Source organism: Physeter macrocephalus, chromosome 14 (assembly GCF_002837175.3).
Source record: "Physeter macrocephalus isolate SW-GA chromosome 14, ASM283717v5, whole genome shotgun sequence".
Classification (NCBI taxonomy): domain Eukaryota; kingdom Metazoa; phylum Chordata; class Mammalia; order Artiodactyla; family Physeteridae; genus Physeter; species Physeter macrocephalus.
Window position 1 is genome coordinate 52,534,794 of NC_041227.1, and position 16,782 is coordinate 52,551,575.

At 42.3% G+C, this 16,782-nt stretch overlaps 1 protein-coding gene across 46 annotated transcripts in view; it reads left to right on the plus strand.

The window, feature by feature from the left end:
* The window catches only part of RBFOX1 (RNA binding fox-1 homolog 1), a 395,937-nt gene that overhangs the window by 303,651 nt on the left and 75,504 nt on the right, over positions 1–16,782 (plus strand). For 21 of the 46 annotated variants that reach the window (XR_003682855.2, XR_008619185.1, XM_055090214.1 and 18 more), the window contains one exon: positions 7,505–7,585. The exons of 5 other annotated variants lie outside the window; for them this stretch is intronic. Coding sequence is in view for 35 of the 41 variants with exons in the window: in XM_055090214.1 (XP_054946189.1) it covers positions 7,505–7,585 (81 nt within the window). In the remaining 6 variants the exon portion in view is untranslated. Of the gene's footprint in view, positions 1–7,504; positions 7,654–8,691; positions 8,788–9,059; positions 9,125–16,782 lie in introns of those variants that run through there. 20 more of the 46 variants (XR_003682859.2, XR_008619184.1, XR_003682857.2 and 17 more) reach the window with 3 other exon arrangements.

Consider the following 16,782-nt stretch of genomic DNA (forward strand, 5'->3'; position numbering starts at 1 on the left):
AACTTGTGAAAGATACAAGTTCCCAGGCTCCAGCCTAGACCTATGGAATCAGAAACACTGGCAATGGGGCCCGGCATTCTGTGTTCATCCAACCCTCCAGGGGATTCTGGGGATGCAAGTGGTTGTGAGAACCCTGGGTGATACCACCACCTTTCTTAAAGTACTGCTCCCACAAGAAAGAAGTCAGCGGGTTTCTGTTTCAGGGAAGTCTCCTTTTCTCCCCAGCTCACAGTTGGTTTTTTCAACCATAACCAGTATTTTCCTACTTCTATTCTAATTAAAAATAAAAAGCTTTAAAAATCATTCAGCAACCACAGAAGCAGGAAGGAGTCATTGAGAAAGTGAGCAAAGGTCGAGGAACACAGATAGCTGGTTTCTCACCTGGAATTTGCCTCTGATTGATGATAAGGCTTTTTGTAAATGACATCGTTGTTCTGTGCCTCCTTTTTTTCCAACTATAAAAAAGCCCTAATACTATCTGACCCTTCTTAACAGGGAGGGACCAATGCAGTGTAAATACTCTTTGGTAAATATTGAATAAAAGTTTGTTTTTTTATATGAAATCAAAATATTATTTCCAGTAGTGATTCCTATTACTTTAGAACATTTCCAGTTATGAGTTCAGTACATCATAGAAAGAGGGAATAAATATTTTGCCAAAGTCGTAATAGTTGCATCTGATAAAAATTGTTCCAAAATTACTTTTTAAAAAAATATAAATATATTTATTTTATTTATTTACTTTTGGCCTCTTTGGTTCTTTGTTGCTGTGTGCAGCTTTCTCTAGTTGTGGCAAGCGGGGGCTACTCTTCGTTGTGGTGCGCGGGCTTCTCATTGCGGTGGCTTCATTACTTTTTAAAAAAATATAAATATATTTATTTTATTTATTTACTTTTGGCCTCTTTGGTTCTTTGTTGCTGTGTGCAGCTTTCTCTAGTTGTGGCAAGCGGGGGCTACTCTTCGTTGTGGTGCGCGGGCTTCTCATTGCGGTGGCTTCTCTTGTTGAGGAGCATGGGCTGTAGGCCCGCGGGCTTCAGTAGTCGTGGCACACGGGCTCAGTAGTTGTGGCTCACGAACTCTAGAGCTCAGGCTCAGTAGTTGTGGCGCATGGGCTTAGTTGCTCTGTGGCATGTGGGATCTTCCTGGACCAGGGCTCGAACCCGTGTCCCCTGCATTGGCAGGTGGATTCTTAACCACTGTGCCACCAGGGAAGCCCAAAATTACTTTTAAATTTTATTTTTCTCAGCAAGCAAAGTAACTAACCATGTTGTCTAAGGCTTGGGGTTGATATTCAGAATTATTTCTTTTTCTTTTTCTTGTGTATATATTTGTTCCTGATCATATGAGTACTAAAAGAGTTGACCTTTTTTTTTTTGGAAAGCATATGGGGTTCAGCAGGTGTACCCCAGATCCACACAGTGGGCACACAGTAGGTCCCAATAGACAGCTGCTGAATGAATGAACTCATAGCCCCATCTTTCCCGAGCCGAGCACTGGAGACAGGAAGGCAGCTCTGTAATGGTCCCCTCTGGGACTTTTTCCCCTCAGCCCTCTTTCTAGAGTTACTAGTGTCGGCGGGCGGGGGGTGGATTTTCCCCCTCCAACCCTCTTGAGTTCTTGTGGTTGGTCTAATAATAAAATTGTCACAAGACAGATGAACAGGAGGAAAAGAAAAAGAAACAAATTTTAATACATGTGCACAGAGGTCTCATAGAAATGGGACCTAAGAAGTGGCCAAAGCAGGCAGCTTTTATACTTTTTAGACAAAGAGACAATAAATGTGTGAGGAATTGACAGCACAAAGAAGCTTAGGCTTTGGATGATGAATTAGTAAAGAGTCTAAACAGAGTTTGGTTTGAGCTTGGGGTAGTAAATTAAAGTCACAAGATTTGTTGGTGCAGGCTTCTCGGCCCAGAATTCCCTATCTCTGATGATAAGGGTGTCTTTCTACTTCCAGATGCTGGGAGGGCACCTTTCACTTGAGAGATTTATTTCCTGCTTTCAGGGAGGCAGAGAGAAGTTTTAGTATTCTTAAATAACTTTAATTCAAACTAACCAATATGCCATTGAGGCACATTTTGGGGCGGCACGCCCTGGATCCCATCATAGGACAAGTGACATCTGGAAAGCGGGACTCCAGCAATGATCTCTGTTTTCAAGTGACCCTGGACAAGCACCTCTTAGATGTCTGTGGAGACACAGGGACCACGGGACACACACGGCAGGTGCTCCTGAATTCCCACTGGCTCTTAGATGTTTTACAAAGTCGTCTTGTTGTTGTTATTCTTTGGGTCCTTGTTTTTTGCATTTCAACAGAGATAAGAGCATCCTTCTCTAAATCTCCCAGCCCATCTTCATCTTGGAGCTAATGAAGCGAATCAGTCATTCCCAGTTGCTAGGCAATTGGAATGTTTCTTTGGCTTTTTTTTTTTTTTAATTCAGAAATTATAGGGAGGGCCTAGGCATTTCACTGGACTAGCTTGTAGCTCTGCCTATTTGGTATTAAAATGGAAGGGCAACCGTTGCAAAACAGCCTTTCTTTTCTTCCTTTAACGTTCTAATTTTATTTCTTGAAAGTGTGACAGGGCTGCCTACCAGAATCCCTTCCCGTAGTTTCTCTCCTCAGTTGCTTCCTGCCTCTGAGCCTAGGTCCCTTGGACCCATGGGGACAGGATGATGAGTAAGACATGATTCTTTTTTTTTTTTTTTTTTTGTGGTACACGGGCCTCTCACTGTCCTGGCCTCTCCCGTTGCGGAGCACAGGCTCTGGACGCACAGGCTCAGTGGCCATGATGGCTCACGGGCCCAGCCGCTCCGCGGCATGTGGGATCTTCCCGGACCGGGGCCCGAACCCGTGTCCCCTGCATCGGCAGGCGGATTCTCAACCATTGCGCCACCAGGGAAGCCCAAGACGTGATTCTTGACCTTTTGGAGTTCAGTGCATCCATGGGGAAGATACTCGTTAAATAGACCATTGCAACACACTCTAGAAAAGCAGAGGAGGGAAGCTGAACCTGGCCAGGTAGAGGCAAATAGACCCGGTCTCTAGGAGGAGGAGAAGCCAGAGCCCAGTGGAAAGGGAGGGGAATTATCTCAGGGGGAGAGGAAGGGCTTCCTGGGAGAAGAACCACCCTGTGCAAAGGCCTGGAGGGGTGAAACTGCACCCTTGTTCCAGTTGGTTTGAGTCCAAGTTCTTCACGTAAGGGTGGGCAGCAGAGTAAAACAAAATGTAGATAGTTTCCCCTTCCTGTGTGTGGTAGGAAACAGCCCTGCTGGGCTTCTCCTTGCCCCTCCAGGGGCCAGGAATGGTCCTCTACATGGTGGGGAGTCTCCAGGTGAGGAGGAGGAGTTGGGTTGCCCCATCTGAGGTATGGATCCTGGCTCACCCTGCCCCGCTGGAGATGCCAAATCCAGCCTGAGAGTGGCCATCGGGACCCACATCTTGCCAGGATTTAGGATGCTGACGACCATGGCACTCTGATTCGCAAGTGAGCGTGACAGGCTCTGGAAAAGGCTCTGATGATCCCGAGATCATGGTCTGTCGCATGGACCCCAGTGCGGGCAGCTGCAGATAGAGTCATCAACCTTCCAGGAAACGGACGACCAGGCTACTCAGGTTTCACTTAAACTGGATGAGTCAACCTTCAAAGAACCAGAAAAGAGGAGGAAGCAAGTGTGAGCTGTAGGCATATGCAAATTCCCAGCTATAAACAAGGGACAGAAAGGTTGGTTGGGAAAAGCACTATTTTTAGCAAGGAAAATAGAAATGAAGAGGTCTTCAAAAACATAATAATTCAATCATATTCATTAATCCCTCTGAGGGCCAGGTATTTTGCTAGGAGCTGGGGATAAAAGGATGAGTATGATTTGGCTCTGATCCAGGGGGATTCTCGGTAGCTAAGACTGATACGTAAACAAAAAGTTGTAATACTGCGTATCAAAGGATCTACTAGAGAGATTTTTTTTTCTTAAGTGTGATAGGAGCATAGAAGATGGAGGAATTAATTAACTCCTGGGGACTGGGAAGAGAGGAGGTGACACTTAATGCAGAAGGGTTGGGGGTAGGGGAGAACCATTTCTTTTTTTTTCAATTGAACCACATATAATTGCCAATGTCAACCCTATTTGACATAAGAAAGGTCAATTTCATATGGTTTAACCTAACAGTAAGAGCAGGAATAGGATAGAGGTTTCATCCCATCCACCGACATTAATCTAATGATAGTAACTGCCTAGAAACTGTGTTAAGAATGATCCTGAGGATTCCAGGCTAATGGGAAAGGACACTATTGAAATTGATGAATGGTTTCTCCTGGTTAAGGAATGGGTGGATAGTGGTATAATTTGAACAGAGTTGCCATCCTTAAATTCTAAGGAGGTTTATAAAGCAAAGGCACGGAAGTCTGAGAAATACAGGACGTCGCGATGGTTATAGACAGTTTATGGTTGTTGGAGTGTCTATGTTGTGGGGCAGATCAAAGACTCAATTTGGGAGACTCATTAGAAAGCTCAGTCCATGCTGTATCACAAAGTGCCTCTTTAAAAAAATTTTTATTGGAGTATAGTTGATTTACAATGTTGTATTACTTTCTGCTGTATAGCAAAGTGATTCAGTTATACATATACATATATCCACTCTGTTTTTGATTCTTTTCCCATATAGGTCATCACAAAGTGCCTTGAATGACCTTGTAAACACTCCTCATACTGCTGTTTGTACCCTATTATCTAATTGACTGACTTTTTTAAACAAACACACATTACTGACCCCCACCCAAAAAACACATGGAGGTTACAGTGTTCTTCTCTGCCACTTTGGTTTTGTTTAATTCAAAGCTTTCTTGTAAGAAAAGGTCACAAAGTACTAACAGAACATACAATGAGTACTTTGCAAATTAAATTGGAGGATGTTTTCAGGTAAAATAAAAACCAAGTCCTGTGACGGTATGGATTTTATTTTACAAAGGTCAAAATCGTTGCATAAAGACTTTTTTTTTTTTTTTTTTTTGCTACAAAGAGGACATCCAAAGTTATTTCAGTCTATTTTCTCAGAATCCACAGCATAAGAAAATAGGAAAGCATCATTATGCACTTCCAGGATTTAGTTTTCTAGAGAGAATCTGTGTTGTGTCCCAGTGGGATTCGCTAAATTACAGAGCATAGTATTGAAAATTGACCCTAAGGTTTTTAACTGCACAATACTGAAATACCTTTCTGGATATGTTTTTGCTGCAATTATATTTTTCTTTGGAAACCTAGGCACCCCAAGAAACTTCAGATCTCGTTTTTAAAGTGATTTTTAACCAGGGAGCTTTCTCGCAATCCGCCTGCCTGGGTCCCCTTCTCCCCAGAAGATTCTGATCTGGTAGCTTTCTGTATATCCTATACAAATATTAGTTTCTTCTAAGATTTCTAGCACTGAGCACAAGCTTACAGGCAGCCCCTGCAAAATCAGGAGCTTCCCTGATATAGCAGAATAGAGGCTAGGACAAGTCTTTTCTCTTAGGTATCCTGCCTTCTGTGGGTTGATTTTGGACCCTGTGCCCCATGATCTGGGTGTTTAGTTTGTTTGCTCTTAATCTCTATACTATGCCAGTTTCCTGACAGAACTGGAAAAACCTACTGAATAGAAATTAGAACATGTGAAGTCTCATCTTACATGTTGCAATAAATTATATTTAAATAAAGTAGAAAGAAGAAAGAGCTATCAGTTTAGCAAAGGTTGAACGTGGCTCAGGCCCATCCAGACTCTCAATATATTGACTATCAGAGAGGGTTAGTTAATTTCACTCTTCTATCCAGGCTTTTGTGGGAGGAGGAGAAAGAGGGGGGCTCTTCTCCAGCTGTAAGCATGGCATAGCAGGTTAAATGTGAGAATGATTAGGGGGGATCCCTTCAGATAGAACTTCTGTCCATGGGCTACTTCTCCTTGTCAAAGATGGGATGGAATTGGCCGACCTCGTGTTGTGGGAAGGGTGAGGTGCCTTAGGGATTTTAACAGTCTTTGTTTTGCCTGGACGTAATGTACAGAATCTAGAGAAACACAGGGAACATAGGGTGGAATTTGAGGAAACCTTTTCAGTCCTCCTCATGTGACTCCTCTATTTTAGCTCAATACCTGAAGGATGGTGGTCCTGGAGACCCCCTTTGGAACTGCATCTGGTTTTGAAGTTCAGAAAAGATTCCTGTCTCTTAATGCTGTTGTATGGCAGCCCCTCTCTATTTGGCAAACCTCCCTCTCACTCTAGAGGTTCTAACTCCCTTTTTGTTGATATTGGGAAAGATACCAAAGGATTGCAGAACCCCTCCCAAGGGCAAGTCTCCAAGGATATAGGTGAGTTGACTGGAAGTCAGGGCTATTTCTCCCAGGAGATTGCTTCACAGTGGCTATGATGACAGGAGAAAGCAGAAACAAATGGAGGTGGCTGACCTTGCCCAGCCAGGGAAGGGAACAGAAACCACAGGAGCCCATTTCCATCATCAGTAACACGCTTACAAGTCCTCAAAGGTCTCTCTCATTCTTCTCAAGCTCTTTGAGTTTGAGCTTCGCGGCAGCAGGAGAACAGAACTGATACCCCGAAGATTCCCTAACCTGGTCATCTTTGGAGTGGGTGTTATTCACAAGATGTCATAGATTGAGGAGCTATCTCAGGATTCCACCACTCTTCCCTGCTATAAAATTCCATTTTGCAAGGATAAGCCCGAGACCCTTTGCTTTAAATCAAGGAGAGGAGCGTCATCACTGCAGTGCAGCCGTGGTCCGCAGGCTTAGGAAGCAGCCTCTCCTGCTGGAAGGCAGAGAGCTTTAGGGAAGAAACTGGAAACGCAGAAGCCAAAAGTGGTCTCACCCGAGTCCAGTGTGGGTCCAGGGTGGGTCCCAGGGATGGCCAAGTTGCTTTTATTTTTTCCCTGCCTTACTTCTGTTCTTCCTCTGAAGAACTGATTCAGAAAAACTAAAATGGGGGAGAGGAAAAGTTTTCTGTAAACATATCGATGCATGCGCTTACCATTTATTCAGTGATTATTACATGCCAGCCCCTGTGTTGGGCACCTCTCCAGTAATACGTTCATAACCCTTCCTGGTGATAGGTATATTCACCCCCATTTTCCAGATGGGAATCCCGAGGCACAGAGAGGTACAGTGACTTATCAAGATCACACAGCTAAGTAATATCTGAGTCAAGCTTGCTGTCCAGTTCTCTGTGAGATTTCTAAAGCTCCCTTTTGATTATGCCATGCTGCCTGCATTCCTGATCTGAAACCAGACCCCACTACCCAAACCCCATGTGAAAAAGAATGACATGTGGGTGGTGGGCTGGGCGGGTGGGCTCCTACCAATCCCCTTTGGCTAAGGCAGGGGGCTTCCCTGGGTGTCCCCATCCTGCGCCCGGGCATGTGGCTGTGTTTTCATTTCTCTGCCTTTCTCGTTTGCGTTGCCATGATCTCCCAGGTGTAGTGTGCCTGTCCCCCAACCAGATACCATCTCTCTCTCTCTCTTCCGTAGGCACCGTGCTGTTGTGCCAGGCAAACCAGGAGGGATCTTCCATGTACAGTGCCCCCAGTTCACTTGTATATACCTCCGCAAGTAAGCCCGCTCTCGTGGCTCTTTTTGTTTTGTGACATAAGTCTGAGTCCAATCACCTTCCCTGCCATGTAAGTTCTCTCCCACTCCCTGTGCACCACCCTCCCTTGTTGCTCTCTTTGAGGTGAAGCTGACTCTCATAAGCATGTCTCTGGTTTTCCCTGTTGCCTTAGCATCTAACTCCTCTGCTCATGTCTGAATCCTCACTTCCCAGCTGTCCCAGCCATTCGTCGTTAGACCTTTGTCAGGATTGGGGCAAAGGATGGGACGTGGGGCTTTGGGTTGGGGGCAGGAGGATGGAAGGGGGGGACATAGTTCATTGCCTTCCTTCTATCACAGCTTTGCAAATCGATACGAAAATAATTGAAATAAAATATGCAGGCCATCCAAGTGACACCCTACCCTAGCAAAAGGTGCTTGGTTGGTGATCTTGGGCACAGTTTTCTCATTGTGGGAAATATTAATAGCCCGTGGCCAGTGACTTGTTTGCAAGGCTGTATTATCCTTTGTGATTCCACTAAGGAGGAAGAAATAAAAGAAAAATGTGGCTCTCCCCCATTTAACTTGGGGGGGGATAATAATAAAAAAAAGCACTTTAATAGATATAGCCATGAATTGCTAGGGGGAGGAGACCAAAAACAAATATGGAACAGAGATCACGGTGTTGGCACGGAAAAGATCAAGGATTTCTCTGCCTGGGATGGATCCTCTGGAGTGGAGAATGCCCCACCCCCACCCCAATTCCCAGAGCAGGTTGCAGAAGTTCTAGCTGAGTCCACCGTGGTTCTCCAGCTGGTTTGCCCTTCCTCAAAGTCCCCTGGCATAGCCGAGACCTTACCCTCTATTTCATACAGTGCGTCTACACCCTGGAGAACCCCCATAACTGCCAAATGGGTCCTCATTGGGATTGGTGATCAAAAGTGAGTCCGGGGGCCAGAGGGAAGGCGGGCTGCTTCTGAGATCAGCTAGAGGAAGGGGCACGTGGAGAGCAGAGGCAACAACCTCAGGGTGATTAAGAGGGTGAGAGCCAAGAGGGGAATCTTCATCATGTACCAAGATCTAGCATCTCAATTCCCAAAGACTGAGACAAATCAAACTCTTCGCTGCAGGGGCAAAGTTTAGAAGCGGTCACAGGGAAGCCAAAAACATCATGGTTAATGAGAAACCCGAGGGTCCCTGAAGTCATCAGGTCATGGGAGTAGCCAGTTGTTCCTCCCAAGCAAAGTATAATCTTCAGCAGAAGCTTTGACATTCCTTAAATGCAAGGTATCTTTCCGTGTCCCCAAGACGCCAAAATCTAACCATACTGGCGAGAAATGGTTCTTTCTGAATTTATGAATGTTGTCCCTTTTGGGCCAGTGTAAATTATTTGCATATGTCTCCTAGAACTAGAAAGCTACTGCACATTTTCACAGGCTCAACCTTGTTTAATCCTCAAAATCTGCACCAGGTAGGTATTATAATGTTTGCTTTACAGCTGAGGAAATGGAGGGCAATGAGAAGTGGAACAATTCACCCAGGATCACACAGCCAGGATATATGGTAGATTTGTTTTTTGAACTTGGTGAGACTAATCAACTTTTGTCTGCTTTTCTGGCTCTATTTGACTCGAAATCTCATCATCTTTCCATTGTAAATACCTGTCCCTCCTTCTCCATAAATGTTATTTTCCGTAGGAGAGAGGGCGACCCAAACTCACCATAGTGTTAGTCCCAGAGTATTATTGGGGGTTTTCTCTAACATTGTTGTCCTACAGAACTGTATAGAATGAAGTGTTTTATATCTGCACAGTTCAGTACACATGCTCGTGGGACCGAGGCACAGAATTTTTAATTTCATTTAATTTTACTTAATGTTACTCTAATTAGCCACCTGGGGCTGATGGCTACCATCTTGGACAGCGTGGCTCTCTCCGATTATATGATGTATGTATATTTCGCTTTTCTTTATAGAAGTGAACAAAACAACTTAACTCCAAAAAAGGGCTAGTTTGGATTGGTATAGCTATTCTAAAGTGACTTGAGGAAAATGTATCATAAATGTCAGGCATGGAAATATGTCACAAATTCTCCAAGTTAAAATAGGTAGAGCATACAGAGAAAATAAAATCACCTAAAGCAGGGATCAGCACACCACAGCCCAAAGGCCAAATCCAGCCCCCAGCCTGTTTTTGTAACACTGGTGAGCTAAGAATGGCTTCTTAGATTTTCCAAAGGATTAAAAAACAAAACAAAAACAAAAAATAATATGTGACAGACATAGGTAGCCCACAAAAGCCTAAAATCCTGACATTCTGGCTCTTTACAGAAAGAGTGTGCTGATCTCTGATTTAAAAGGTCCATTTTATTATTACAAACCCAAAAGGGCAATATCATATCACTCTTCATAATTAGACTTCTCTTCTTGAGTTTCAAAGTTAAAATTTATAATAATTATAGAAACTGTGTCGTGTGTCCAACAGCCTTCATTTTTAAATTGCACAATCCATCATATTACCTACACAGTTTTCATCCTATTATTTTCACTTATTATCATGTCATATGTACTTTATGAAAATATGTTAATGGCCTCATAATAACCTATTGTTTAATGATATTATATTTTAATCTCTCCACCCACTGCGTTGTTGGGTACTTAGGTTGATAGCAATTTTTCAAAAATATTAAGGAAAATAAATGTCCTTGTATACACTTTGTATATAATAGTTTTAAGGAAAACGAATAAATAGCTAATCCTACTACCCCATAACAAAGCAAAACAAAAACTAGTTTCTTGCAATAAGGATCTTCGCTTGTCAATTCCTTAAGCAACAGTATTCAGATTGACAAGCTCAATTGGTATTTTGTAAGGACAGCCGACCCTGAGACCCCTCCTGCTCCACTTGGGTTCCCAGGGGTGTGAGATCGTTTCCATCTTGAGGCAACGGCGCTGAGGGTAAAGATGATCCATCCCTCCCTAAGACACATCGCTAAGGTTTCCTTTCTGCTCTAGTTCTCAGGGTCAGCAATGCCTTTTGGAACTAGACTGTCTGCAGTTAGCTGGCTTCTTTGGAACACTCACTTATATTTTCTCTTCCAGATTAAGGTGTATATCCTAGTACAAAGTCACACCGTATTGTCTATAAATAATTCAGCCAGAAAGTAAAGGTTCATTTTTACACACACACACACACACACACACACACACACACACACACACACACACACACACTCAATCTGGGGACCCACATACGGTCACCTAAGATTCTTTTCCTTTCTCCAGGTCTGATATACACAGGACTGAGAGCCACGTGCCTTGTCTTGGAAGTCTGAATGGCATGGCCTGTTTTTCTCTAAGAATCCAGCCTTCTTCCCCAAAGCTGAGGCTCCCTTACGTCTCAGCAATTTTGTTAGGCTACACCAGTGTTTCAACTTGAAAATGCATGTGTTTCTCATTTTTATCTAACAGTCGTGCTCCAGAAGCCAGGTGTGTGTAAATCACACTTTTGTCAACGGGATCCTATGTGTTGACGAACTTCCAGGATTAATCCTGAGTTTGTGCTTTTTTCCATGGATCTTTAGCTGGCCTTGGATGTTTTTGACTTAAATTGCCCCTCTGCCTAGCAGAATAGCTAATCATCTGTAAATAACACCCTTAAATGCAGTAGGAGAGATGGTTTTTAAAGGAACCCTGCTGAATTAGTCGGTAATGAAAATAATCCCTACTGAAGTTAACTGTTTTTTAAGATGCATTTTTGCATAATGGGTTTTTTCCCCCTTTAAGTGAATCATCCTCATAACATGATCCAGAACATGAAAGCATTAAGAGAAAGATTTTCACTCAGAGCTCAATATCAATACAACCGAATCCTCCCATAGATTTTTCCCATCACATTCCCACTGAGTCCAGTATTTCCTCCTTTTCCTCAAACTTTACCCTCATGTGAAACCCCAGTTCAAGTTGTGTCCCAGAATATCCTCTTACGTGTCCTAATAAACCACTTCCATCCATAGTGTATCAGATTTAAGTGAAGTCTGATCAGAACTCTGGAGAATTAGGCAAGACCACCTTGGACCAAAAAATTTAATATTAATATTTTGTCTAAAAAATATTAACCTTTAATCAACTAAGTTAAACTAATTAAATAACATTATTTTATCGATTTTCAAATAACTGTAATTAATTAATTAACATTGTGCTTTGCTTTGAGTAGCAAACAATGTAACCCCTCAACAGAGATGTTTGGTGAAAGTGGGGTCAGGGCTGGGGACCTGCTCAGTGCCCACTCCTTCCTAGGGCCAGGGGTCTGGAGGCTCCTTCTGTCAGGGGAAGGGCACCAGCTATATTATCGTCTGCACTGTTTGCATATATCAAGTGGTTGCTTATATCAAAAAAGGCTTCAGGCTGAGAGTTCATTAGTCTTTTCCAAATAATCCAAAGTAATGGTAAATTTAGATAAATGTAAATTTGAGTAGATGTATTAAATATTAACAAAATCAAATATACTGACAGCAGATTATTTCTCTGTTAAACAATTATACACTTGAGAAAAATTTGAAATAGTTCATATATAACAAATCTGATCCAAGAAAATGCCTGAATCTGAAATCATGGTAGTGTTCAGCTAATTGAAAACCCTCCCTGCAAATCAAGCACTAACATCTGTGAGTAGTGAATTCCTCCCTCTTCTAAAGTTCCTCAGGTTATTATTCGACAGATCTGGGGAGCTCTTCAATTTATTTTCTTTTGGTTTAGTGCATCTTCAGGCATCCTTAAACCTGACCTAAGAAAACAAAAAAAAAAAAGCTGAAGGCAGAAATAGGAAGGTAAAGAGCATATCACCTTTCTTCACCTTTCTTCCAAATTAAGACATTACCTCCATTTTACTTAGTTAAACTATCAAGGGGTAAATCATTGGTTCCATGAATGGGAAACGCCCGCTTCCAGTTTGGATTAGCAAAGCCAGCTCTCACCGATCCTTATTTCCATATGGAGTAGTGTCCAGAAATAGGTAAATGCTACCAGCTTTATTTTGTTGTCTTTACAGTTTAATGAATAGATTTTAAATTACAAAAATAGCACGTACTCACTGTAATGAGGGAAGCAGACAAATACACACACACACACACACACACACACACACACACACACACACACACACACACACCTGTATGGAATAATGTAGTAATATCCCCCAACTTATCCCCAGACACACCCCTTTCAAATAATCCATATTGACTCCCTGGTAGGTATCTTTTTCACATTTTGTCCATAACAGTGCAGGGAAGGACATACACACGTGAAATGCGGGGTGTGAGCAGTTTGTTTTTATACAGAGGAGAGCAGTAGCATCCATATTATATGCACATTACACATGTTGATCACATTTTGTTTCACTTAGTAACACATTTTCACTATCTCCTATTAAGGTTTTTTGATAATTTCATGCTCTTCCATGGTGCGGATGGTCCAGAGTTCATGCAACCATCTCTTGTCCACAGACATTCAAACTCCTTCTTTTTCAGCCTCTCCCTGAAGGCTGCAACAAACATTGTTACATACACTCTGACATACCCGTGTTCCAAATGCCACATTGAGGTTCCCAAACACAGGATTGTCAGCCCCTCCCACATTCCTGCCAGCACCTGCGTAGTCTGCTCTTTTTTAATTTTGCAAACCAGGTGGGTGAAAAATAGCATCTAGTTTGCTCTAGTTGCCTTTGCCTTTCATTTAGTGAGGAATATCATCTTTCACATAGTTAATAGTCATTTGGACGTTACCTCTTGTGGATTTCCAATACACATCTGCCCGTTTCTCTTCCAAGTTTTTCTCATTTTCTTTTTTAATTCACATCGAGAGGAGATTATTCATGAGGGACATTATCTATGAATACCATAGATGTTACAAACATAGTTCCTATGTCGGCCATTTGATTCTGCTCCCATTCCACTCTACATTTTTAATAGTATAGGTAAATGTATCTGTCCTTCCTTTTGTTACCAGCTTTAGACATAATTTTAAATGACAAAATCCCTGCCAGGAGCAAGTTTTATTTAGCACCGTATAGTTTTCTCGGCCGCCGTAACAAAATACCATAGATTGGGCAGCTGAAACAACAGAAATTTATTTCTCGTGGTTCTGGAGACTGGAAGTCTGAGATCAGGGTGCCAGCATGGTCAGTTCTGATGAGAACTTTCTTCCTGGCTCATAGATGGTTGCCTCACATGGCAGAGACAGCAAGCTTTCAGGTATCTCTTCTTATAAGAACACTAATCCCTTCATGAGGGCCCCACCCTCAAGACCTCATCTAAACTTAATCACTTCCCAAAGGCCTCCATCTTCAAATACCATCACAATGGCAGTTAGGGCATCATCTTGTGAATTTGGGGGAGACACAATTCAGTCCATAGCAAGTCCCTTGACACACAGGTGCCACTTTTATTTGTCAAGGGCCAGAAAAACATTTTCCAACAGAAATTTCTATATGGTCCCATATGCTTATCCATGCAAACAGGTGTATTTTCACACACTTCCATGGAAGCCATGGCTGAATTTTTAGATCCATGTAAGGACAAATCATAAATTAAAAGGAAATGACTGTTAATTCCCCCTGGATATTTTCACCCCTGACTACAGAGAAAAAAAAAAATCTGATATCCCAGGCAAATGCTCAAGAACCTAAATGTTATCAAAATGCAAAACCATCTTCTCCTTGATTAACTTTTATGAAACTCAAGGGCAAGTGTAGTGGCAAAATTTTAATTGATGTATTGATTGCAGGTTTTATGGAAGTAATTGTGTGGAATTCATAAAACAATGATTTAAGTGGCAGAAACATACATAAATCAGTCCTGCCCTGTTCTACTTTTAGGTAATTGATAGAATTTCCATTGCTTTCTGTAATTAAAGTAACAGCCTAAATTAATTGATGGCTTCCTCTTTCTTCTGCCCAACACAGAAAATGTCAGTAGGTGGAGTTCAGTTAATAGGAGGTGCACGAACAGGTCATTGTGTTACTGATACATTGATTTAAAGAACTGTGCCCTTTTTTGTCTCTCTTCTGGTAACTCAGACTTCGTGGTGGCCTCCGAGAGGCTTTTTCTAATATTTTCTGGAGGAATCACTTAAAAGAATAATAATCAGTGCTGGGGCAAGGCAAGTGAGGCACTCACTTCAGACAAAATTTAAAGAGGCACCAAAAAACTCAGTCATCAAGATAAATAACATTTTAACGAAATACAGTAATTCCCCTACATACAAACCTTAAAGTTTCAAACTTTCAAAGATGCAAACGTGCATTCGCATGTCCAATTACGTAACTTAGTTCATGTGTCTGGCATGCATCCTCTACAAGTGATTGTGCTTTTGTGTACTTTACTGTACAGTACTGTGTAGAGTACAGTAGTACAGTATCTTTATTTCAAGCCCAGGATGTCTGGAAGCAAGAGTAAAAGCAGTGGTATATAGCCGATTGTGTGAGTTGGGTATCTAGGTTAATTTTGTTGGACTTACGAACAAATTGGACTTACAAACTCACCCTCAGAACAGAACCCATTCATATGTAGGGGACTTACTGTATTTTTTTAAAAATGGAAATGAATGGAAAAAGATCCATGATCAACAAAATATCAAAATTTTCCATCAGGATGAATATTATTCATTTTTCTTTTGCTGTAGGATCCAATATGGCTCAGCCCAGCACTTCTTTATTTAAATTTTGAGAGTCTGTTCATCATGGATTTTTTAATAATCATTTTAACTTCTTAAAAAATTGCATTAAAATATGATTTATCCTAATCATGGCGGTTTTGGTGCCCTTTCCCCCTTACATTTTATGCCCAAGGTGAGGCCTAGTTCCAGCCCTGAAATAATAAAAAAGTAAAATAATCATAATGATAATAATAAGCAATGGTTTTTGAGCACTTACTATACGTTAAGCATTCTGCTAAGCCCTTCACATGAATGTTCTCACTTAATCCTCACAAGAAAACTATGAAATAGGCATTATTATTATCATGCCCCCTTTTCACATGAGGAAATTTAGTCTTCGAGGGATTGAAGAACTGGCCACGGTCACTCAGCTGGATCAACTTTGAAGCAGCCTGACTGAATCCCGAGCCTTCCATCTTTACTGGTCTCTAAACTTACACACCAGAGGCTCCTCCCTCTGCTCCTGGAGAAGTCTGAGCAGAGAGAGGTCAGGTGGACCGGTGGACCCTCTAGACAGCTGTCCGGTCTCTGCATTCAAGCCCCAACGTTGTGCTTACTCCTTTCCATCCCAAGATCTCTGGAGAGTCCTTTTTCCCCCTGTCTGATCTGTCTGGCCACGGGGTTGGCACAACTGTTCTTTGAAAAGCCAGATAGTCAATATTGCCAGTCCTATGTCCCACCTGGTCTCCACTGCAACTACTCAGCTCTGTCCTTATAGCTTGAAAGTAGCCACAGGCAATACATAAATGAATAGGTGTGGCTGGACTTCCCATAACAGTTTATTTACAAAAGCAGTCTTTGTGCCAGGTTTGTTTACCAACCCCTTTGTCAGGCCATCATTCTCCTTTAAAGGGCAGGACACAGGTCAGCTGGCTACCTGGGGGTGGAGGTAAAAGGAGACTTCTTTTTATGTACAGTGTGGTGTACCTTTTGCATTTTGTGCCATTTTATCACATTTTAAAACAAATAATGTCAGGTAGGGCATATAAAGAGGATACCCTTTTCCTGGTCCATAGTAAAGTAAGATACGTGCATAAATTAAGTCTAGATACAATGGGTTGACTTAGCTTTGCTCTCACGATAAACAACAAAGAAACGCAGCTGGATGTGGAGCCATGATTTTGGAGCCGCTGGACTTCTCTATGACCTGCCCTAGTTTCCCTGGGATAAATGGTGCAACTCTGTCCAGGTACCCAGGATTCCTCAACTTCTGCCTGGGCTCCTTCTGTTTCATCCCACACACTTCCAACAAGGCTGGTCCGAAAGGTCCTCCGGACTGCATCCTTCTAATCAGGAATCAGTGGCCGGCTTTTCTCAGGTCTGTGGCTCAGCATTATGGTGTCAGCATACCTAAGTCCCCTTATCATCATCTCTGAAATAATTCCTTCCAGTCTTTAGTCATCCTATTAGTCCTTTGATGGGGGGGAGGGGGGGGGAAATGCATGACTTCATTCAACCAGTCTTTATCAAGTTCTTTCTGTGCCAGGCACCATTCTACACACTGCAATACC